Source organism: Sceloporus occidentalis, unplaced genomic scaffold (assembly GCF_023333645.1).
Source record: "Sceloporus occidentalis isolate IW3139 unplaced genomic scaffold, rSceOcc1.0.p SCAF_255, whole genome shotgun sequence".
Classification (NCBI taxonomy): Eukaryota; Metazoa; Chordata; class Lepidosauria; order Squamata; family Phrynosomatidae; genus Sceloporus; species Sceloporus occidentalis.
This window is the reverse complement of record NW_028317235.1, coordinates 269,478-295,491: the sequence shown is the minus strand read 5'-3', so window position 1 is coordinate 295,491 and position 26,014 is coordinate 269,478. Positions and strand designations below refer to the sequence as shown.

At 44.0% G+C, this 26,014-nt stretch overlaps 1 protein-coding gene across 1 annotated transcript in view; it reads left to right on the top strand.

The window, feature by feature from the left end:
- LOC149275958 (hyccin 2-like) overlaps positions 1-26,014 on the top strand; it is a 118,967-nt gene that overhangs the window by 8,443 nt on the left and 84,510 nt on the right. The window contains exons 3-4 of the mRNA XM_089504081.1: positions 7,072-7,251; positions 7,604-7,684. Of these exons, the coding sequence (XP_089360207.1) occupies positions 7,072-7,251; positions 7,604-7,684 (261 nt within the window). The remainder of the gene's footprint in view (positions 1-7,071; positions 7,252-7,603; positions 7,685-26,014) is intronic.

The following is a 26,014-nucleotide window of genomic DNA, read 5'->3' as shown; positions in this document are numbered from 1 at the left end:
ACCCTTTCCAAGCACTAATTCTACCATCAGCCTTTGTCAAACTTTATGGTAGTAATTTTTTTTGCATTTGTTTTTTCAAACACATTTTACTTCAGGTATGAATAAACACGTTCTGGTATATGTCAGTATCATAAAACACCCCAATATGTGTTTAGCAACATCTCCTGAGTACAGCGATACCTCACATGAATGATTTTGCCTGGCTGTTAGGGGGCAAAAGGGTCACATTTGGGACATGCGCATTTTCAACTGCCCATGCCCTATTTGGTACATCTTTGAGCCGGGCCATTTCAGTATGCCCAATAAAGCCATATATTTTTGAAAACTAGACACCCCAGGGTATTTAAAATGCTAGTATTTTAACTCTTTCCATGCACCATATCTACCACCAGTCTTTGTCAAACTTTGTGGTAGTCATTTTTTTGCATTTGTTTTGTCACACACATTTTACTTCAGGTATGAATTAAAAGGTTCTCGTATATGTCACTATCACAAAACAGCCCAATATGTGTTCGGCAACATCTCCTGAGTACAGCGATACCTCACATTAATGATTTTGCCTGGCTGTTTGGGGGCAAAAGGGCCACATTTGGGACATGCACATTTTTCAATTTTGAACTTTGGCATTTGGGGATCCACTGCCCATGTCCTATTTGTTACATCTTTGAGCTGGGCCATTTCAGTGTGCCCAACAAAACCATATATTTTTGAAAACTAGACACCCCAGGGTATTTTAAATGCTGGTATTTTAACTCTTTGCATGCACACATTTTACCACCAGAATTTTTTCAAAGTTTGCAGTAGTATTCTTTTGTGTGTATTTTTCCCCCACACACCTATGTAATGTATGAATTTACAGCTCCTGGTATATGCTGCTGTCACACGACACCCCAATATGTGTTCAGCAACATCTCCTGAGTACAGTGATACTCCACATGCATGGGTTTGTCATTTTTTGGGGGAACTAAAAAGCCACATTTGGTACGTGTGCATTTTTCTAATTGGAAATTAAATGTGTGGCCATCCTTTCCCCCGTGTTAATTGGGACATTGTTGAACCCGGCCAATTCAATCAAGTAGACACCCCATGGGCATTTAATATGCCAATATTTTAACTCTTTCCATGCGAGAATTGTTTTAAGCTAATGTGCTAATTTTAGGACTTGCTCACAAAAATATATTTTTTATATATATATTTTATTTTTTTTGCCTTTTTTTTAAAAAATTTAAAAAAAAAAATTCAACTTGAAGGTTCCCCTGATAGTGACATCAGTGGGAAATAATTTTTACATTTTACTGTTTTTTTTACTATTTTTTTCTAATTATTATTAATTTTATTTTATTTTTTAATTTATTTTTACTAATCACACTGTGATTAGAAAGTTGGGCTCCATTGACTTGCATGGTTGAATGCAGTACCTGTATTCAACCTGCAAGTGGAGCCAGAGTTCTCTAGAGGGTCTGGAGACCGTCTAGCGAACTTTTTCATCTTTATTATTTTTTTTTCCCGGGCCGCCGCCATCTTGCTGATGGCGAAGATCACCGGCAGCTGCGGCTGTGACCGCTCTCAGGAGCGGTCACAGTCCATCTAGAGGTAAGTGTTTGGTGTCGCTGGATGCCTCCTGATCGAGGCATTCCAGAGACACCATTTAAGTTTAGGAGGTGATCGTTGATCGCCTCCTAAACGCTTTAAAAACGGGCGTCCGCCGCCATACAATGTATGGCGGTTGTTGACGCCCCGGGGAGGGGCCAAAGATGGCCCCTGGTGCCGATCGTGGCGTCGCTGAATGCCTCGAGGTCGAGGCATTACAGCAACGCCGTTTGGGTGCAGAAAGCGAACGTAGATCGCTTTCTGCACTCGTTTAAAGACGTGCCGGTTCTGGCACGTCATTTGTCGTAAACGACTTGTTTTTCCGTGTCGTGCCAGAACCGGCAATTGTCATTAAGGGGTTAAAGTAATAGTTTATTACTGCTCCTATTCTCTCTGCTCTTGATCCATCTCTCCTTTGTTTCCCAGAAGTTGACACTTCTGACCGAGCAGTAGGAGCTGTTCTTCTCCAAAGACGGGAGCCCAAACACCATCTACTTCCCATTGCATACTTTTCTTGTAAATTATCCCCAGCTGAAATCAACTATGTTGTGGGTGAAAAAATAATTGCTGGCCATGAAGGGTGCTCTGAAGGAATGGCAGCACGTTTTAGAAGTTGTTGTTCACCCAATAATGGTATTGACAGACCATCGAAATCTTGATTAAATCCTTACAGCTCGATTTATCTGCTGGACTCCAAGAATACCAGGGCAAATGCTCTGTCCCGCCTTGATGGAAGCGAAGCACAACCCGCTACTTAACCTACTGTTGAGAATATATCTATGTTCCCTCCCGTGCCAGATTAGTCATCGTTCAGTACTGTCATGGTTCTCGACTAGCAGGACATGATGGTGTTTGGAAAACTGAGGAACTAGTTTCTCGTCTTGTTTTGGTAGCCTCGGTTACCAAAGGATGTCACTGAGTATGTGGTTTCCTGCCCTGTATGCGCTACATGCAAGAATACTCGCCTACGCCCTGCAGTCCTTCGACAGCAACTTCAGGTTCCTTCCTGTCCCTTGGAAGACATCACTATGGACCTCAGTCAAGCTACCTCCATCGCAGGGTTATAATACTGTTGTCAGGCTCCCAGGCCTGCTCCACTAAGCTCCCTACCTGCTGCGGTTCCCCCTGCAACCTCGGCCACACGCCACGCTGCCGCTCCATCGCGGGGTAGTCCTGGCCTCCAGTTCCCCCTTCAACCTCTGCAGCACTCCACGCTGCTCCATTGTGGAGTAGGCCACATCCCCAGCTTCCAGTTCCCCCTGCAACCTCCGCTGCATGCCACGTTGCCGCTCCATCGCAGGGAGGTCGCGCATAGGGAAAGGTCACGAATTAAACTTTTCTCTGCAGCAGATACTCCTATGCCCGCCGCACATCAGGTCTCCCTCCTGTGACACTCTGTCCAGCTGCATGTAGGGAAGCTTAGGGCTCAGCCAACGAGGCCTCCTGCGGCTTGGACGCACCACATGATAATAGAAAAAAAAAAGAGAACAACTTAACTTGATCTTCACATAGAGGGGGATAAGACCTTCAAGAGGTCTTTGGATAATCTTCCCAGGAGTGGTCTGTGTCCAGGTGTAGACTGATTTGTGGTGACGTGTTTTTTTTCTTTAAGTGGATTTTAGTGAAATGCATTGGTGTGGCAGCATGAAGTGAACAGACTGAACATTTGGTACTTTATATTTTTATTGGCCTATATGTATTGGGACATTCCTCTAGATTTTTTTTATCCAGACTCCAGCAGCTCTGATCCGGAGGTGGTCATTGAGGACAATCTGGTTGATTTTTCCTTATTTTAATATTTATTTTAATACTTATGTGCTTTTTTTTTTTTTTTTTTTTTTTTAATGAAATACCTTTTATATTACACTGACCCGGGATTGATAAAAGCCTACAGGGGGACCGAGAATTTGGGAGCCCATGGAAGTATCGGTGCGAGGAGATCCAGCAATCCATATCCTTAGTCTGCTTGTCTTCAGCAAACCATTTGCGGGCTTTCCTGTGCATCATCTTTAGAAGAGGCTTCCTTCTGGGACAGCAGCAATGTAGACCAATTTGATGCAGTGTGCGGCATATGGTCTGAGCACTGACAGGCTGACCCCCCAACCCCTTCAACCTCTGCAGCAAAGCTGGCAGCACTCATATGTCTATTTCCCAAAGACAACCTCCGGATATGACGCTGAGCACGTGCACTCAACTTCTTTGGTCGACCATGGCGAGGCCTGTCCTGTGAAACTGCTGTATGGTCTTGCCCACTGTGCTGCAGCTCAGTTTCAGGTTCTTGGCAATCTTCTTATAGCCTAGGCCATCTTTATGTAGAGCAACAATTCTTTTTTTCAGATCCTCAGAGAATTCTTTGCCATGAGGTGCCATGGTGAACTTCCAGTATGAGAGAGTGTGAGAGTGATAACACCAACTTTAACACACCTGCTCCACATTCACACATGGGACCGTGTAACATGAGTCACATGACACTGGGGATGGAAAATGGCTTATTGTGCCCAATTTGGACATTTCCATTTAGGTTTAGACATTAATGGCTGTGTGTTTGAGTTATTTTGAGGGGACAGCAATTTTACACTGTTATACAGGCTGTACACTCGCTACTTTACATTGTAGCAGAGCGTAATTAACAAAGACTTTAGATAAACAGAGGTATTGGGGAATTGCTGAACAAATTCCCCAATACCTCTAAAGTCTTTGTTAATGTGTGAATTATGCTTTTATATTTAGAAAAGTCTGTGTTAGCTTCATTAATTCCTGAGGAAGGGACCTAACAACTTGGTCTTGAAAGCTCGCAATTAAACTCTGTTAGCCAATAAATGGTATCATTTTAACTATACTTTTCTCCTATTTCTTGTGCTTCTCCAAGCCTCAAATAGTAAGCCAGTATCACAACCTCATGCTGACGAGTCCCATTAAGGACGAAACAGCTGTCCATGAGTAGTGATCTGGCTACTGCACCTCTTAACAGGGAAAAGAAAAAATGTTGGTGCGCTAAGCTAGTCACAGGCTCAAATCTTCACAAAACTTGTCACATGGAAAGAGTTAAAATATTGGCATTTTAAATGCCCATGGGGTGTCTAGTGTCAGGAACTGGGTCCATACAGACGACTGTAATGACCCAGAGCGCCCAAAGATTGTGTTCAGGAGTTATCATGCAGTAGTAGAGTTGGACAGGGCCTGGTGCAGGGCGACTGCAGTCACCCGCGTGGGCATCTAGGGTTGTGCGGCCACATACCAGGGCCCTGACATAGTAGCTGATGGTGTCCAGAACAAAGCAGAACTTGGAGATATCCGGCAGGCACCCTGGAGCATAGCACTAGAATCATGTGCAGGATGCTGCAGGTGGGGAGTATGGAAGCTAAGCAGAGTAAAAGCTGAAACATAGCGAGCAAGGGGAAGAGAATGAGCAAGGGACAGGGAGACCGAGCAAGAAACATAGCCAGACAATACATACATGATACAGAGCACAACAAAGGACAGGAAACAAGGCAAGGAACACAAGGGATGGAGCAACGATAGGACATCTTAACTGGGACATGGGGAGAGGAACCGAAATCCTCAGATGATTCAGGGAAAGGAGGGCAAAGGTACATAAGAGACAGACAAACATGAATACAGGAACTAGCCTAGGACTGTGTGATAATAATTGGAGATTCCATCACATCATATGCTCATGGTATGCTTAGCCCACCACTACGCCAAAGTACTCCAATATTTGGTGGGTCCTAATGCTAAACCCTGCCTACTGAATCACAAAACTGAATCACAAATAAGCTGAAACTAAACATTGAATCTAAACACAGAACCAGGAAGGACATACCTTTAGCCTGCAGACTGAGACAAACATAACAAACTGGTGGGGCACATCTTATAAAGAAAACAGAGTTGAAGCAAAGAGCAAAACCGGAATCAATGAATCAGAAGCACAGAACAGACCATATGGAAATCCAGGAATTGATTACAGCAAAGGAGAAACTCTAGCGAGACAGAGGGAAACTCTAGCTAGATGGGGGGAACAAGAGAGAAGCAGCTCCGCAGCCTGAATGGAGCCTGACAACTATTTTTAAAAAATGTATGATTTGATGGGGTAGATTGAGTTGGCTTTTAAGATGTCTCAAATATGGGACATGGGCCTAAAAATGCACACCTCACAAAGGTGGCCTTTTTCCTCCCAAATAACCCAACAAACTAATGCATGGGGGTATCACTGTACTTAGGAGATATTACTGAACACACACTGAGGTTTTTTTTGACAGGGACATATAACAGGAGCGGTAAATTCATACCTGAATTAAAATACGTGTGGAAAAAAACACACAGGAAAAAACTGTAACAAAGGCTGGTGGTAAAATGTGTGCATGAAAAAGGTAAAATACCAGCATTTTAAATTCCCAGGGGTGTATATTTTTCAAAAATATTTGGTTTGATGGGTTCAAAGATCTCTCAAATAGGATATGTGGGCAGAATTTTGAACATGTCAAAATTCCAATTTGAAAAATGCACACCTCCCAAATGTGGCCTTTTAGTGCCTGAACAACCTAATAAACACATGCATGTGGAGTATCACTGTGCTCAGGGGATGTTGCTGAACACATTGGGGTGTTGTTTGACAGTGACATATACCATGAGTGGTAAATTCATAGCTAAAGCACAATGTGTGTGAAAAGAATACTACCATAAAGTTTGACAAAAGCTGATGGTAGAATTAGTGCATGGAAAGGATTAAAATGCCAGCATTTAAAATACCCTGGGGTGTATTTTAATTGCATTGGCCAGCATTCAAAGATGTACCAAATACCAGATTTGGGGATTTGAAATATCAAAACGCTACTGGTAATTGTTGCCCAATAACTTGCAGAAAAAAAACATAAAAACATAGGGTATTTCTAAACCCAGGAAAAATAGTAGTACATTTTAGCGAAAAATCACCATATTTTATCTTTTTTTTTTTTTTATAGTAAATTAGATATGATAAAAATAATGGTATCTAAAGAAAGCCCTGCTTGTCCTGAAAAAATAGAAAGAAGAAAATTACAGCTAAACAGCAACACTGAAAAATGTTAAGAGCCTTTGTCCCAAAGTGTGCTACGAGTAAGAAACAGTCTTGTCATTAAGGGGTTAAGCAAGCATGGGATAGGCGTAAGGCTAAGCTAGATATAAGATAAGGCCAGGCAAGGAAAGTATTCTGAGGTTTGTCAGATAGGATGGACTGAATGGTTCTTATCTGCCGTCACTTTCTATCTTTCTATCTCCTGTATAGCAACTAGTTAATTACACACAGACATACCTGACTCCCTTATAAATGGTGTCAGTTCCCCCCCCCCCTACTGTTTTTGATTTAATGATCTACTCTTTTATTCTGTGTGAAGCAATTGTGGGTATTATATCTGATAAAACAACTGGCTTTTTTTTAGTAATCAGCATCTTCTCTTACACTTCTCATAAAACAGCTGAACCTGAATTCTATCTTTATTGCAGCTTTTAGAACCAATATGCCACCAGCTCTTTGAGCTCTACCGTAGCTCTGAAGTACGACTAAAGAGATTTACAATGCAGTTCCTGCCAGCTCTTATTTGCATTTACTTGCGTCACACTTCCAGCCGTGACCGACAAAGCAATGGGTGCATTGAAGCTCTCCTACTAGGCATTTACAACCTGGTAAGCGTATGCCAGCTCTAGTCATCTATGTACACCCTGTCCAGCGTATAAACCATCTAACATATTACTAAGTTTGTTAGCCACTTCCCTTGTTTTAATTACTTTCAGTTCAGTTTTAAACATAAAATGTTAAATGTTTGTTAGAAACATTTCCAAAAATTTTTTTCCTGTGGAAGAAGCCAGTAACTATACAAGCAGACTTTAGTCTGAACCAGACAATAATGGTGGATGGCTATAAAAAATAGTTTTTGTCCAAACTGTCATCCTAGCTACCAGTGGAATGTCCATTTGTAAAAGATCAAGAGGTACAAAAATATATTTAAGTAATAATTTAGGTGTCTTTCACTCACAGGAGATTGCTGACAAAGACGGAAATAATAAGGTTTTATCTTTCACCATACCTTCATTATCCAAGCCCTCTGTATATCATGAGGTAAGTAGCTCAGCCAAGGGACCTACACTACCTGTTTGATAAATTAACATTTTCTCCTCCTGGATGGAACTGACCCTTGTGTGAGCAGTGATCTTCCAGCACCTATTCCTTTTTATGATGAAGTTTTGGACATTTTAAATATTTTTCAGTTCAGACTGTGAAATCTGTTATTGCAAACATGCCTGTAGTAGTGCTTTTTCAACTTTAAGTCTTTGATTGAGTTGCATGAAAATTTGTTCTAACAGACTTATCAACTAGCTGTGCCAATACTGAGATGCCGTAAGCATATCATCAGTTTGTGATTTTCGAATAACAGAAGTAACTAGGCGTCCCAGAACATTGTAAAACACATCAAATATACAGTATGTTAAAAGGTAAAACTTGCTGTTGAAAGGATGATTCTCATTGAAGTCATGCCTGAATTCTTGTGTTTGGTAAAAAGTATTCCTTTACTGGCTAACTGAAATTGCAATCTTCCAACATTACTTATATATCATATATTATACACTTCAAATTTGAGTTGCTCATTCATTTATACAGCATCAGAATTTATCAGAATTGAAGATGTAGTTGTTTTATATATGTTTTTTTATTCACATGTATTATTCTTTTGTATTATCTATAAATTTCCCATTAATGCAGTGAGTCTCAAAATGTTTTATAACCTGTCCACTCTGCTGCAGTGCTCTCCCACAGGTGTTTTTTTTTTTTCAAATTATGTCTATATAAATTCATCCACTTTCCTCAGATATGGATAGGTTCTCCTACATACAGTCCTGTATTATGAGAGTGGACATCCATGATGGGATACACCACCAGTCATTTGATTGTGTTTCTTTAAGCTTTAAAAGTTAATTAGGTAGAAAAAGACATATAATTCATCAGGTACATCCATTTCACAACCCCATATAAGTTGATCTAAAATGAGACAAAAGCCTCCAATAAGACAGGAATGCCATCTCAAAGGGAAATAAATTCCTTCTTGACTCCAAGGCAGTTGGATCAACATTCTTGTTTATGAACTCTAAGAATGGATTCCTCTCAGTGGGTGGGTGTTTTGCCCAATCAATGACGATACGGAATGGCAGCACAACACACAGCAATCTGATCAAGCAAAACTTTAATATAGAACTCTTACTACAGCCGATAGAAAATAGTTATGTGTATAAAATTATATGTGTGTGTAAAACGAGTTAAGCAATCAATCAATATCACAGCTATCAATACTATAGTGTCAAATGTCAATACAGTAATACATCACCGAGCAAAGTAGTTATCACTCCTCTGGCTGATTAATTCGCAACTCAGCTGGGAAAACCCTCAGAACATGTCAAAAAGACATATGGAACAGTGTCAAAAGCCTTACTGAAATCTAGAGACACAATGTTCACTGCACCATATTGAGTGACTAAACTAATTGATCAATAAAAAAAAAAATCAGTAAGATTAGTTTGACATGATCTTCCTGAAGTAAACCCATGTTTTTGATCTCAAAAATTGTCAGGGTTCCACCCTGCTAGCCTAGGCTATGTGATAATTATAACATTGTCATGTCTACCTACAGCCACTAGTGGCCACCCTTCCCTCTAAGGAGCACCTCCTTATCATTCTGTGGTAAACAATAGAATAATTTGTTCTTCATCACCCAACTGGATACTTGACTAATAAAAGTCTATGGAGAAACATATGTATATGTATAGAAGTGAGTAAGAGAGGGTGATCAGGTGCTTTATATAAAAAAAGGTGTATAATTTAATGCAGCCTACTTATTCAAGTAGAAAACACCCAATCTACTTTTTAAACAAAAAACATATAAAGAGTGAAAGGAGCACAAAATACAATTATTATTTATACAAGTATTAGAAATTTATTAATACAATATAATACAATACAATATAATACAGTAAAAACTTAAATCAGTATCAACAACATGTATAAAATGATATATCTTGCCAGTTGTCTGTTTTTTGTTTTTTTAATAAATTTATTTTGCATCAATAAATATACATTATAACATACAAACATAAACATACAAAAATAAATATATCGTTAATACATAGCAATATAGTCCATTCAGTTTGTAATATTACTTATTATCAATAGTCTTACTTTTGTTATAAATGAGTTTGTGTAACTTGTATTGTACTTTGTATATTGTGGAAATGCTACACAAATACATCACAGTTCAACTGAACACATATACATACAGTCTCAACAGATATATATTGATGGTAATGACTCTTATTATCGCTACTTCTAATAATAGCTTTAATAAATTTTATTATCGCGAGATTAGAGACAAATTGTGTAATAAATAAGTGTTGTACAATCTTTCAACATCAGTCATACTTCTGATTTTTATGGTATCGTCTGTTAAATTATAAAGTATTAATCTTAGTTGTTGACTTAGTCTTATACGGTTTCTTTAGAATGTGCATGGGTAATCCAAGGAGACCATATCTCCAAATATTTCTTTCTATTTCCAGTACTTAAAAAATAACCTTCTTCCATTTTGCATTGGAATTGGACTTGTGAGTGTATTTCTTCCCAGGAAATTTTTCCTGGTTCTTCCAATTCCTTGCTATAACCAGTTTACTGGCTAATAATAGTTGAATTAGTAGAATTTTCTGCATATTTTGTAATTTAGTTGAACAATGTGGAACAGAAATATTTGGAGTGATGGGATAATTTCTTGATTTAATATCTCTTTAATTACCGTAAACAGGATTTTAATTATATTTCCTATCTCCTCGCATTCCCACCACATATGGTACATGAAATGTTTTATTAAGTAAGTGTAGAATTCTTTCAAAGAAGTCCATGGTAAAAGAGTATGTAAATTATATAAATCTGATATATATTGTATATTGGCTTGTCTCCAACTTTTTATAATTAAGTCGCTGATGTAATTTGTCAGTACCTCTAGTGGAGCAGAATATTGAACTCCTTTCTCAATTTGCATACTCTTTTTACATTTATCTAGAGAAATTATTAAATCCTTAATTACTGAATTATCGGTTATAATATTCTTAGTTAAATCATAATTTATCCAAATCAAATAAAATGGTTGTGGAGAATTAATATTTTCCATCTCGATATTAAACCATACTGTGTTGTCTTTTTTAGGTCTATCCCACAAAAGGAAATGAGTGAGCATACAGATTTCGTGTAATTCTTTAAGATTAGGAAAGGATAAAACTTCCCTTTTGTGTACTGTTAGATGCTCTTTTGTGTAAAATTCTTGGGATCTTGTCTTGCCATATAATTTTTTTAAATAACTTTTGAATTTTGGAGAGAATAGAATAAGGGACTCTCAGTGGTAAAGCTCTTAAGATATATAGAATATTAGGAACATAGTAAGCGTTAATTGCGTTCAATCTCCCTAGCCACGAGATTTCAAGTCCTTTCCAGTCTAATAATTTCTTTCTCATTTTATTAATTCTAAGTAGTTATCTCTAACCATTTCTTTGACATTGTATTTTATTTGTATGCCCAGAGAACTATTGCTCCAGTCAACATTTATGTATGTTCTTAAAGTTTTAGCTTGTTCTTCTGTTTGAAAATTCCTAATTGCCTGAGCTAATGGTTCAATTGTTAAGATGTAGAGTAATGGGGCTAAAGGACATCCCTGTCTCGTACCGTTGCTAATTTTAAAGCCTTTGGAAGTGAACATAGGTCCAGTTATTAATGCTGAAGCGTTTTTCTATAAAGCTAGAACATTATTTCTAAATTGTCCTGAAATACCAAAGACTTCCAATGTTTCTGCTAGGAATAACCAATCCACCTGATCGAATGCCTTTTCTGCATCTAATGCCACAAAGGCTGTATGCGTACAATTTTTATTAGACAAATCGATAAGATTTATTATTTTGCTGGTATTGTCTGTTAGCGCTCTATCTTTTATAAATCCTGTTTGATCTGGGTGGATGATTTCCGGGAGATATATTTTAAGTCTTTCGGCTAAGATCTTTGAGTATATCTTGTTATCTATGTTAATCAATGAGATTTGTCTATAATTAGTTACATAGTTTGGATCTTTATTAGGTTTTAGTATTGGGCATATTGACGCTTGAAACATTTCGGGTGGGAAATTAGATCCCTCCGTTATTTCTTTGAATAAATTAAATAATTAGTGAATTACAGTCTCTTTAAATATTAAATAGAACGCTGGTTCTTTGGTCAGTCAATAGTTACATAGTTACATAGTTCATAAGGTTGAAAAAAAGACCTAAGTCCATCAAGTTCAACCCTTCTACCTAACCTTTCTATTCTTGATCCAAAAGAAGGCAAAAAAAAACCCTAATTAAGCTACTTCGAATTCTGCCATCAGGGGAAAAAATTCCTTCTCGACTCCAAGAGGCAATCGGATTTCTCCTTGGATCAAGAAGCTCTAAAATATTAATATTATTCTATATATATCCCTGTATATCATTCCTTTCTAAGAAAATATCGAGGCCCCTTTTGAAGGTATCTAATGTATTGGATAACACTACCTCCCTTGGAAGTGAATTCCATACCTTAATTGTCCTCACTGGGAAGAATCCCTTCCTTTGTCGTCTATGAAACCTGCGCTCTACCAGTCTCAGAGGGTGACTTCTTATTCTTTGTATATTTCTGTTAATGAACAGGTCACCGAAGAGCTCTTTATATTGGCCCTGCATATATTTATATAATGTTATCATATCCCCTCTGAGACGCCGTTGTTCCAGTGTATATAATTTTAACTTTTTTAGTCTCTCTTCATAACTAGTATCTCCCAATCCCCTTATTAATTTCGTAGCCTTCCTTTGCACTTTTTCTAATTTCATAATGTCTTTTTTAAGGACCGGTGCCCAGAATTGTACCGCATATTCAAGGTGAGGTCTTACCAATGACTTGTAAAGAGGCAAGATGATATCCTCCTCCCTTGAATCAATACCTCTTTTTTGCATGCCAACACCTTGCTTGCTGGCATTGCGTTGTCAAGTCTATTGTCAACCGTTATTCCTAAATCCTTCTCATTGGTAGTTTCCCCCAAGGATATTCCATTTAAAGAATAGGTTGCATTTTTATTATTTTTACCATAATGCATAACTTTGCATTTCTCTATATTGAACCTCATCTGCCACTTGCACACCCAGTCCCCAACTCTGTCTAAATCTTCCTGCAATGAAGAAACATCAAGATTAGTCTGAATTAAACGGCCTAATTTTGTGTCATCAGCAAAAACTGTGACATGGCTCTTAATGCAGCTTGGGAGATCATTTATAAATAAATTAAAAAGAAGAGGACCGAGGACAGATCCCTAAGGCACTCCACTTAATACCTGCGTACAGGCTGAGAAACATCCATTCACAACAACCCTCTGCATTCTATCTTTTAGCCAATTTCTTATCCACATACAGACATTTGCCCCTAAGCCTATTTCTGTTAATTCATAGAGTAGCCTTTTATGCGGAACCGTATCAAACACCTTGGCAAAGTCCAGATAAATCACATCTACAGCCAACCCCAGGTCTATATTTTCCTGCCATACAGTGGCAGTACGACTGGGTAGTGTTCTCTCCTGTGGACAAGATGCTTAAAAGAATAGAAAGGGTTAAGTCACGGAGAACTCCTCCTATTTACCCATAAAACCCGGCTTCCCCTGCACAACACCAGTTTTCTTCTTGTCCCGTACAGGGACGGACTTGATGCTGTGCTGGGGAATTTTCCCCGAAGATCAGAAGGCTGGTGAGGCACACGGGTTGTTGCCTGAGGGTTTTCAGCCTCCGATTGCTCCCCGGGTGGTGAGCAGAGGGTTACGGAGGGTTGTATCGGAGTTCCTTTTCTTCGTGGCTGGCAGAGGAGCATGCGCGGTAGGTGGAACACAGGCCCGGGTGGCATTGCGTTCCACCTAAGATCCGATCGTGCTACTGAGCATGCGCGAATCGGATCTTCTGGAGGGCGCCAAATTCAAACCTATAAAGGTTGTTTTTCGTTCCTGTCTGTCTGCATGGGCATTTCTCAGCACAGGATACCGTGTCACCAGCCCCCCCACACGGTTCTCAGGATTTGGAGGTAAGATTATTTTATCTTTTCCTTCAATATTCTCTTCCTCCAGAAGATATATATATGAGAGAAAAAAAAATTTTATATATCTTTTATTTACGTTTATATTTTGTCTTTAACCAGATGTCTAGTCCGATTGCTCCCGGAGATAAAGACAGGAAATCTGCTCCTATTCCTAGAAAGTCCACTTTTAAATCAAAGCATGTGCTTGCTCTGAGTGTGCTGCTCCTCTGCCGGATGGATGCAGAAAAAAGATGTGTAATGCCTGCTCGGCAGAGCAACTCGCTAAAGACAAACAAAAGGACTTGCAATCCTTCCTGGGATGGTTTCGGAAAAACCTAGCACAGACCTTCCAGGTCTCTGCGGCTCAAGCTCAGTCGAGGGTTCCGGGTAAATCTGCCCGTAAACGCAGGAGATCCTTGTCTTCCTCCAGATCAGATCTTTCATCAGGGGAAATTTCGCAATCTTCTGACTCACCAGGAACTTTGCAGATTCACAAAGGAGGTGGCTTGCATGTTATCAGACAAAGAGGTTGATAAAATCAAGGGTTTTCCTATACTTCCCAAGTTGAGACAGCTAATGGAAAGAGAATGGAAATACCCAGGGAAGAGGGCTTTTCTCTCCAGGCATTTTAAGCATCTATTCCGGCTTCAAAGTGAAGAGCATTGGGATGAACCCCCCTGGGTGGATGTCCACATAGCCCAGCTGTCGAAAAAGACGACCATTCCCATTGGAGGTGTCTCAGGTCTGAAAGACTCTACGGATAGAAGAGTCGAGACTTCTTGCCGACGCATATTTCAGGAAGCAGGTGCGCAATGCAGAGCGGCAGTGGCCAGTACAGCAGTGTCTAGAGCACATAATTGTTGGATACAGGCCCTGGAGGACTGTTTTCCGGATGATCAAGATTCCGAAATCTCCAGACTACTAAAAAAATTTGCGATTATCCAACAGTTTTCTTACAGATTCCTTTCAAGAGTTGGTGAAGATATCCGCCAAGAATTTGGGGTTATCGTTTGTGGCTCGTAGAGCCTTATGGTTGAGATCCTGGACAGCGGATTCAGCCTCCAAAGCATCTCCTATGTGACTTACCTTTTGATAGACGTCCTGGATGGGATAGGAGATATCCTTACAAGACAACCAGGCCTTTCCAGACGTCTTCCAAATCGCAGAATTTTTGGAATTTCTACGGAGACAGAAAGTTCAAGGCCGCCCCAAAACACAAGAGAAAAGAAAGTTCTGACAAAGTGGGAGGAAGGCGGCAGCAGTTCAAGCATATTTGGGATCAGACTACACACAACAGTTGCATTCGGAAAATCGTTTCAGAGGGGTACGGGATCGGTTTCTTCTCCCTACCCGGAAGTCAGTTCCTGATCTCTTCATATCCTTTCTCGGTGAAAAATTTAGCTCTACATTTGGCGAGCCTATCTCTCCTATCAAAAGGGGTTATAGAGAGAGTTCCGATTTCTCAACGCTTCCAAGGAGTCTATTCCAGACTGTTTCTAGTCCCAAAGCCGGACGGATCCTTTCGACCCGTTTTGGATCTAAAAAGAGTCAACAGCTGCATCCAGTATCGCCACTTTCGTATGGAGATCATTTCTTCAGTCACCCACCTTCTTCAGAAGGGAGACGTCATGGCAACTTTGGACCTGAAGGACGCTTATCTTCACGTCCCAATTGCGGAGATTTCCAGGAAGTTTCTCAGGTTTGCAATCCGTATAAAGGAAAAATTCATCATTTCCAGTTCAAGGCCCTTCCGTTCGGTCTGTCGTCGGCCCCAAGATTCTTCACAAAGATTTTGTGTCCCTTGACGGCTTCTCTAAGAGAAAAAGGGATTTCCATCGTTCCTTACCTGGACGACTGGCTCATCAAGGCCGAATCTTCAAGGGAGCTCCGGGCAGATCTAGTCACCACAATGAGATTGCTGGAAGTGCACGGCTGGACTATCAACCACAGCAAATCCAACCTCATACCTTCCACCAGGATCCAATTCCTAGGCCTAGAGGTGGATTCGATTTCCCAACGTATATTTCTACCTTCCGAAAAAATCAGGAATATCAGGAAAAAAGTCAGATCGCTTCAATTACATCCGACTTGCTCTATCAGGAAGGCCATGAGCGTCTTAGGTCTACTGACAGCCTCCATCCCAGCAGTCAGGTGGGCAAGATCTCAACTTCGTCCCCTTCAGTGGGATATTCTTCAGGGTTGGTCCAGGCGAGAGGACGTGTTTGCGCCTGTCGCATTAATTCCCCGTGTCCTCCAGAAGATTCGTTCGGACAGGACTCGGGTATTAGCCGTTATCCCATACTGGCCGAACCGCAGTTGGTTCTCCCTCCTCAGTCAACTGAGTCTAATGTATTGGGAACTACCTCCATCAGATCAATTGCGGCAATCTTCCTCCAGATCATCTCCAGATGTTCAAGTTGACGGCCTGGCTACTGCAAGGATGATTCTTCGTGATCAGGGTGTTACGGAGGATCTTTCTGACTTGCTGTTGCGATCTCTCAGGGGCTCTACTTCAAGAATTTATTTTCGGGTCTGGAAGAAGTTCCTGCTAGGGATGTTTCGGTTTTTCCTCCTTCCATCAGCTCCATTTTGATGGTTTTAAAAGATGGTTTTTCTAAAGGGTCAGATATCGGCTCTAAGTCATTTTTTTCTTGAAGACCTGGCTTCTCATGTACTGGTTAGACGGTTTTTTAAGGCCATTACTATTCAACGTCCTCCGAGAAAAACTCACTTCCCGTCCTGGGATCTTACCGTAGTTCTTAATGCCCTATGTTTTGCTCTGGAAGAAGTGTCATTTAAATTCCTCTCGTTAAAGACTGTGTTCTTAGTGGCGATTACATCCGCCAAACGTGTGGGTGAAATCCAAGCCCTCTCATCCTCGGACAAGTTTACCATCTTTCATCAGGATAAGGTTGTTCTCCACCTGCAGCCCTCCTTTCTTCCGAAGGTTTTGTCAAAGTCCACTATTAATCAGCCCTTGGTGCTTCCATCTTTTTTTTCCGTCTCCTTCCTCTCCAGATGAAGCTAAGTGGCACATGTTGGATGTTAAGAGAACCCTGGAGTTGTATATTACTAGGACTTCCTCCATCCGTTCCACCGACCAGTTTTTCGTTTCTTGGTCTTGGTCTTGGTCTGGCCACTAAGGCTACCTTGTCAAGATGGATCACGGAAACGATTCACATGGGCTACCATGTCTCTGACCTACCTTTGTTATTTCCGATCATGTCCCACTCAACCATCTGCTTCTTGGGCTGAGAAGTCTTCCGCTTCACCAGAGGATATTTGCAGAGCAGCTACGTGGTCGTCTTTCAATACATTCGTTCGTCGCTACCGGCTAGACGTCTTCTCATCCTCAGCAGCGGTTTTTGAGCGTAAGGTGCTCCAAGCTGTTGTTTCCTAAGGAATTTATTGCCCTCCCCTTTTTTTTCGGGATCTTGTTACATCCCAGTCATACTGCCACTGTATGGTAGGAAAAATGGAAATTTGTTTTACTCACCGTAAATTCCTTTTTCCTTAATACAGTGGCAGTACGGATTTCCCTCCCTTTGTTTCTAATAAATTATTTTTGCAAGCAGTTTGTGTTCTTGTTACTTACTGGTGTTGTGCAGGGGAAGCCGGGTTTTATGGGTAAATAGGAGGAGTTCTCCGTGACTTAACCCTTTCTATTCTTTTAAGCATCTTGTCCACAGGAGAGAACACTACCCAGTCGTACTGCCACTGTATTAAGGAAAAAGGAATTTACGGTGAGTAAAAAGATTTCCATTTTTTACTAACTTCTGGTCACGACACAGCGTACAGAGGAGACTCCGTAGTCAGGTAGGACTGGCAGGGATGGTCCAGAGAGCCGAGGTCAGGATACCGGAGAGCAGGATAGTCAAGGAACAAGCCGAGGTCAGGATACCAGAGATCAGGATAGTCAAGGAACAAGCCGAGGTCAGGATACCAGAGATCAGGATAGTCAAGGAACAAGCCGAGGTCAAATACAGGAATCAAGCAGGTAAACGCTATCTGGGTGCTAGCACAGGGCATAGACGACCATCAGAAGGCAAAGTCTCAGAGTTCTGAAGTCTCTTAAATTGGGGACAGGAAGTTAGGCACTAATTGGAGATTTCCCGCCAAATTTTCAAAGTGCCGTTACGTCACTTCCTGCGTGGCCATCTTGTGGTTGGCGATTCCGTAATCTTCCCATATAGGTTGGGGTAGTACCTGCCGGCGCCACTAGGTGGCGTACAGAAGAGCGAGTCCGGACTCCAGAGAAGGACGCGTCTCCCGGCTGCAGCTGCTGGGAGGATCTCGTGCAGGTAGGTGGTCTCCCTCTTCCTCGCGGAGGCTGCGGCTGCTGTGTAGAAGCGGGAGGTCTCCCCCTTCTCCGTGGTGGCTGCGGCTGCTGGGTAGATGAGGGAGGTCTTCCTCTTCTGCGCGGTGGCTGTGGCTGGGGCTGCCGTGCGGGGGCAGGGGGTCTCCCTCTTCCTCGCGGCAGTTGCGGCTGGGGCTGCCGTGCAGGGGCGGGGGGTCTCCCCCTTCTTCGCGGCGGTTGCTGCTGCTGGTCCGAAGCGGGGGGTCTCCCCTTTCTTCGCGGCAGCTGCGGCCGCCGGACCGAAGCGGGGGTCTCCCCCTACCTCGCGGCTGCTGCGGTTGCTGACCGGGAGGTCTAACCGCTGGGGCCGTGACAGTACCCCTCCTCAAAGGGGCGACCTCAGGGCGGCCCCTGTTAGAGCAACTCCGCCCTCTAGCCAGGAATGCACGCACAAGGTGGGGAGCATGAAATCGAGCCTCCGGTACCCAGGAACGATCCTCTGGGCCAAGTCCCCTCCAATGAACCAGATATTGGAGACTCCCTTGTTGCCTGCGAGACCTCAGGATAGCTTGAGGAGTACGTCCAGAAATATCTGTGGCCGAAGTCTCCGAAACAGAGGATCTGGTCGAAAAGCGGTTGCAAACCAGCGGCTTCAATAGGGAGACATGGAAGACTCGAGGAATACGGAGTGTCCTAGGCAGAGAGAGTTCATAGGCGACAGGGTTCACCCGGCGGACAATCGAGAAAGGACCGATAAAACGTGGTGCCAGCTTCATGCTGGGTACTCTGAGTCGCAGGTACCTCGTAGACAACCACACTCTGTCCCCAGGAGAATAGGCAGGATTCCTAGAACGCCGTTTGTTGGCTTGGAGTTCCTGTCGCTCACCAGCCAATTCCAGAGCCCTCCGCACCGAAGCCCACGTAGACTGAATAGTCGTCAACCGCTCCTCCAGTACTGGATCAGTGGAAGTAGGGAAGGCGCCAGGAAAGGGTTGTGGGTGAAGACCATACACACAATAGAAGGCGGATTCTCCAGTGGACTCTTGTACCGCATTGTTGCGAGCAAATTCAGCCAATGGCAACAGGTCAACCCAATCGTCCTGATGATGGTTACTGAATATGCGCAGGTACTGTTCGAGGTGCTGGTTAGCCCTCTCTGCTGCGCCGTTGGACTGTGGGTGGTATGCGGAGGAAAAGGCCAGGGTGACACCCAAGGCTCTAGTGAACTCGCGCCAAAAACGTGCAATAAACTGAGTGCCACGGTCGGAGACAATCTCAGTAGGGACTCCATGGAGGCGGACGATCTCCCGCATGAATAAGTCAGCCAACACCGAAGCCGTGGGCAGTATCCTCAAGGGTATCATATGCGCCATCTTAGAAAAGCGATCGACGATCATGAGGATGACAGTATATCCCTTGGAGTTGGGTAATTCCACGATAAAGTCCATGGCATGGTGAGTCCAGGGCCTTGAAGGACGAGGTAATGGATGGAGCAGCCCAGCAGGGAGATTTCTAGAAGACTTGTTGGCAGCACACTTGAGGCAGGAGCGGACAAACAGGGCAGTATCCCTGCTCCATTCTGGCCACCAAAATGTCCTGGACACGAGGTCCTTGGTACATGCTAGCCCAGGGTGGCCTGCAGTTCTGGAGCCATGGGACAGACGAAGCACGCGGGTACGGAGGTTAGCAGGAACAAAAAGTTTCCCAACCGGCAACGAAGCTGGAGCTTGGGCTTGTAAACCAGAAATGCGGTCAAGCAAGGGAGTCCGGCAACGAAGGTCTAGAGCAGCGAGAACCTTGGTAGTAGGTATAATGGGCTCCGGCGCACGACCCTCCTCCTCGGGAAGCACATGTATCCGGGAGAGGGCGTCAGCCTTGACGTTCTTGGAACCCGGACGATAAGTCAATACAAAGGAAAATCGGGAGAGAAACAAAGCCCACCTGGCCTGTCGGGGATTTAGGCACTTGGCATTCTCTATGTACTGAAGGTTCTTGTGGTCCGTTAGAATCAACGTAGGAATTTGAACACCCTCCAGAAGATGACGCCACTCCTCCAGTGCCAGGATTACAGCCAGCAGCTCCTTGTTCCCCACATCATAGTTCCTCTCTGCCGGGGAGAATCTCCTGGAGAAGAATCCGCACGGATGGAGAGGACCACTGTATGAGACTCTCTGGGACAGGACAGCCCCGACTCCGGCTTCAGATGCATCGACCTCCAGAACAAATGGCAACCAAGGATCAGGATGACGCAACACAGGAGCGGTGGTAAATTTAGTCTTGAGCCAAGAAAAAGCGGAAGTGGCCTCAGGAGACCACTCCAGGGTGTTAGCCCCTTTCTTAGTAAGGGACGTTAAAGGAGCCGCAACCTTGGAGTAGTCACGGATGAAGCGTCTGTAATAGTTCGCAAACCCCAGAAAACGCTGCAGGGGTTTCAGACCCAGGGGTTGAGGCCAGTCTCTGATGGCTTGGACCTTGGATGGGTCCATCTCGAAACCAGAGGGTGTAATGACGTATCCTAGGAATGTCACCTTCTGGATCTCAAACTCACATTTGTCGAGTTTAGCATATAGTCCATGGAGCCGTAGTCGGGACAAAACGCGAGTAACATGGGTACGATGAGACTGCAAATCCGAAGAGTATATCAGAATGTCATCCAGGTACACCACTACAAACTGTTGGAGAAAGTCCCGGAGGCAATCATTGATGAATTCTTGGAAGACTGCCGGGGCGTTGCACAGCCCAAACGGCATAACAGTATATTCGTAATGTCCTGAACGAGTATTGAAGGCAGTCTTCCATTCGTCGTCCGCACGGATCCGGACGAGATTGTACGCACCCCGGAGATCCAGATTGGTGTAAATAGTGGCCCCACGTAGCTTATCGAAAAGTTCAGAGATTAGAGGAATAGGGTACGTGTTACGCCTGGTGATCTTGTTTAGACCACGATAATCAATGCAAGGACGAAGCTCCCCGTTCTTCTTTTTCACGAAGAAGAAACCTGCGCCCGCCGGGGAGACAGACCGGCGGATAAATCCTCGGCGAAGATTCTCCTCTATATATGATTCCATAGCTTGGGTCTCCGGAATGGAGAGTGGGTAAACCCGCCCCCGGGGTGGCATGGTCCCAGGAAGCAAGTCAATCGGGCAGTCATAAGGCCTGTGTGGTGGTAGCTTCTCAGCCTCCTTCTTATTGAAGACGTCTGCGAAATCCCGGTACTGTGCAGGCAGAGAGGAGGTCTCCCTCGAAGAAGCTGTAACCGTGGCATGCTTAAGAGGGGTGAGGCAATGTGCTTTACAGGACGCACTCCAGGCCGTGATCTGAGTCGTAGTCCAATCAATAGCAGGATTATGTACTTGTAACCACGGAAATCCCAATATAATGGGAATGGAGGGTGAGCGGATGACGAGAAGTTGTAATCGTTCCTTGTGTACGATCCCGACGGCAAGGTTGAGTGGAGCTGTAGAGCGAGAAATCTGGTCAGGACGAAGCGGTCTGCCATCAATAGCCTCAACAGCTAACGGTACGGGCAGGGATAGGGTGGGAATGCGTTGCTGCTCACAAAATACCGAATCAATAAAGTTGCCGGCAGCGCCGGAATCCAGGAAAGCCTCAGTGTCAACGAATCCAGCATCCCAGACCAGACAGACCGGAACAGTCATGCGGGTGGTGAACACGTTAGGGGAATAATTGACCACACCTATGGTAGGTTCCCCTGGCCTACCTAGGTGCGGGCGTTTCCCGGCTTGCTAGGACAGTGTCCGATGAAGTGACCCGAGAGTCCGCAGTAAAAGCATAATCCCTCCCGTCTCCGCCTGTTCCTCTCTCGTTCGGAGACCCGAGTGGCTCCCAACTGCATGGGTTCCTCAGACGGTTCGTTCGAGGGTGCGGCAGAAGAAAACTGAGGCGAGACACGTGTAGTAGATCTCCCACCCTTGTCACATAACTTCAGACTCTCACGTTGAGCTTGTCTTTGGCGGAGACGCAGATCAATCTGGGAAACATACGAAATCACGGAGTCTAGTTCCGTGGGCAAGTCTCTGGCAGCAGTCTCGTCCTTGAGGGTCTCAGAAAGTCCATTCAGGAAGGCGGCCACTAATGCCTCATTAGTCCAGTTCACCTCTCCCATCAGGATCCGGAACTCTATAGCATACTCCAGAAGCGGACGGGACCCCTGACGAATGGTAAAGAGCGAATTAGAAGCGGTGGCCCTTCTACCCGGAGTATCAAACGCAGCACGTAGACTGGAAACAAATTCAGCATAGGAGCGCACCGTAGAGACGTTCCTCTCCCAAAGCGGTGAAGCCCATGCCAAGGCTTTATCCGTGAGGAGTGAAATGACGTATCCCACCTTGGCACGTTCAGTGGGAAAGGCATAAGGAGACAGTTCAAAGTGTATCTCACACTGATTCAAAAAACCCCGACAGGTTGCTGGATCACCATCGTAACGTTGGGGTGAAGGCAGGTGAGCAGGAACCGTGGCTACTGGTAACGGCGGTGGAGTAGGAGCCGCCACAGGTTGAGGTGCCTGCTGTGTAGGATCAGTACGCTGAAGCAAGGTCTGAAGAGCTTGAGCAAATTGATCCAGACGATGATCCATCTCGTCAAGTCGAGCCTCAGTGGACCCTTGTCCTACCGAAGCGGGTCTCATGATGGCCTTCTGATTCTGTCACGACACAGCGTACAGAGGAGACTCCGTAGTCAGGTAGGACTGGCAGGGATGGTCCAGAGAGCCGAGGTCAGGATACCGGAGAGCAGGATAGTCAAGGAACAAGCCGAGGTCAGGATACCAGAGATCAGGATAGTCAAGGAACAAGCCGAGGTCAGGATACCAGAGATCAGGATAGTCAAGGAACAAGCCGAGGTCAAATACAGGAATCAAGCAGGTAAACGCTATCTGGGTGCTAGCACAGGGCATAGACGACCATCAGAAGGCAAAGTCTCAGAGTTCTGAAGTCTCTTAAATAGGCACGGGAAGTTAGGCACTAATTGGAGATTTCCCGCCAAATTTTCAAAGTGCCATTACGTCACTTCCTGCGTGGCCATCTTGTGGTTGGCGATTCCGTAATCTTCCCATATAGGTTGGGGTAGTACCTGCTGGCGCCACTAGGTGGCGTACAGAAGAGCGAGTCCGGACTCCAGAGAAGGACGCGTCTCCCGGCTGCAGCTGCTGGGAGGATCTCGTGCAGGTAGGTGGTCTCCCTCTTCCTCGCGGCGGCTGCGGCTGCTGTGTAGAAGCGGGAGGTCTCCCCCTTCTCCGTGGTGGCTGCGGCTGCTGGGTAGATGAGGGAGGTCTTCCTCATCTGCGCGGTGGCTGGGGCTGCCGTGCGGGGGCAGGGGGTCTCCCTCTTCCTCGCGGCAGTTGCGGCTGGGGCTGCCGTGCAGGGGCGGGGGGTCTCCCCCTTCTTCGCGGCGGTTGCTGCTGCTGGTCCGAAGCGGGGGGTCTCCCCTTTCTTCGCGGCAGCTGCGGCCGCCGGACCGAAGCGGGGGGTCTCCCCCTACCTCGCGGCTGCTGCGGTTGCTGACCGGGAGGTCTAACCGCTGGGGCCGTGACACTTCTTCATAGAATGCTAATAGGTTGATTTGACAAGACCGGTCTTTCACAAATCCATGTTGACTTCTACTAATTGGATTATGGATGTATCTTGCATGTATACCTTTGGCAACCCTTCAAATAATTTCCCCACTACCGTTAGTTAAGCTTACTGGCCTGTAATTGCCCGGTTGAGATTTTGATCCCTTTTTAAATATGGGCACAACATCTGCCTTGCGCCAATCTAATGGAACTATGCCCGAGCTGAAAGAATCCCTAAAGATTAGCAATAGTGGCTGGGCCAGAATTAGGCTTAGTTCCTTCAGTACCCTTGGGTGTATACCATCCGGTCTAGGGGCCTTTTCTACCTTAACAGTATTTAATTGCTTGAGCACTTTTTCTTGTGTCAGCCAATCCCATGTTTGTTGCAACGGTTCCTTAAAATTAGCTGAAAGAATCCCTAAAGATTAGCAATAGTGGCTGGGCCAGAATTAGGCTTAGTTCCTTCAGTACCCTTGGGTGTATACCATCCGGTCTAGCGGCCTTTTCTACCTTAACAGTATTTAATTGCTTGAGCACTTTTTCTTGCGTCAGCCAATCCCATGTTTGTTGCAACGGTTCCTTAAAATTAGCCAGCAGGGGCTCCGTCATTGGTTCTTCCTTGGTATAAACAGAAGAAAAAAAAGCATTTAAGATGTCGGCTTTCTCTCTGTCCTCACTAACCAAATTTCCAGTTTCAGATAATAACGTACTGGATGCACAGGTGTGAACTATGCTTTTTAATCATTAAGTAAAATAAAGTTGGAAGTTTTTTTTTTCAAATGCTGGATCGATCCCTTTTTTTTCAGATAATAACGTACCAACATTCTCTACCTTTAACTTTTTTCCATTCCCATACTTGAAAAATTTCTTGGGATTGGTTTTACTTTCCTTGGCAATACGTTTCTAATTTTCTAGTTTAGCCATTTTAATCTCCTTTTTGCACGCTTTGTTGGCATCTTTGTATGCCATAAATGATACTACCGACCCCTCGCTTTTATAATGCTTAAATGCCAATTGTTTATTCCTTATTTCCTGTTTTACTTTCCAGGTAAGCCACATTGGTTTTGATTTGTTTCTTTTGTATTTGTTTCCCATAGGTGTATATTGGGATGTGTAACTTTGCAATATGTGCTTAAGGGTATTCCATTTGTCCTCTGTGTTTAACCCAGAGAACAATCCATCCCAGTCTATACATTCCATGGTAAACCTTAGCCTTAACTAAGAGTTTTGGTAGAGCAGTTACCCATTTGCTTTTTGGAATTAATCTCAAATAAAACCATGTTATGGTCACTATTTCCCAAGTGTTCTCTTACTTTAATGTTTGAGATCAGTTCCTCATTGTTAGTTATTACCAGATCTAGACAGGCATCCATTCTGGTTGGGGTCTCTACTAATTGCGACATAAATTGGTCATTAAGCAGGTTCAGAAACTTGCTGCCCTTAGTGGAACAAGTTCCACTATTCCAATATATATCTGGGTAATTAAAATCTCCCACAGTACCTGTATTCAACCTGCAAGTGGAGCCAGAGTTCTCTAGAGGGTCTGGAGACCATCTAGCGAACTTTTTCATCTATATATGAAATATAAATATTTTTTTCCCGGGCGGCGGCCATCTTGCGGATGGCGAGGATTACTTGCAGCTGCGGCTGTGACCGCTCTCCGGAGCGGTCACAGCCCGTCCTGGGGTAAGTATTTGGTGTCGCTGAATGCCTCCTGATCAAGGCATTCCAGCGACACCATTTCAGTTTAGGAGGTGATCGTTGATCGCCTCCTAAACGCTTTTAACACAGGCGTCCGGTGCCATACAATGTATGGCGGATGTTGACTCCCCGGGGAGGGGCCAGACATGGCCCCTAGTTCCGATCGTGGCGTTGCTGAATGCCTCGAGGTCGAGGCATTACAGCAACAACGTTTGGGTGAAGAAAGCGAACGTACATCGCTTTCTGCACCCGTTTAAAGTCATGACGGTCCTGGCACGTCAATTGTCACTAACCGGATGTTAGTACATGACGTGCCAGAACTGGCAATTGTCATTAAGGGGTTAAATAGTTAAATTTGAGTATTAATTTAACCTCCCATATTTTTCTCTCCCTCTGAGTTTTTAACAGTCCCATTAATACAGCCAGTCTGATGTCCCTGATACTGTGTCCATTTTGGCAAAAATGATCTCCGGCTGGTGTCTCTGCTCTCTTGTTGTTGATGTTGAATCTGTGTGAATTAAACCTTTTATGCAAATACTGGCCTGTTTCACCCACATAGAGGGCTGTTTTACACTTTGCACATATAATAAGGTATACCACATTAGAAGAGTCTCCCTGCTCTGCCATGGTGCCGGCTTGTAATGATGAGCGCCGGAAATTGACGTCGCTTCCGGCGCTCAGCATTACAAGCCGGCAACGAGACCGAGCTAAAGGGCTCGCAGAGGAG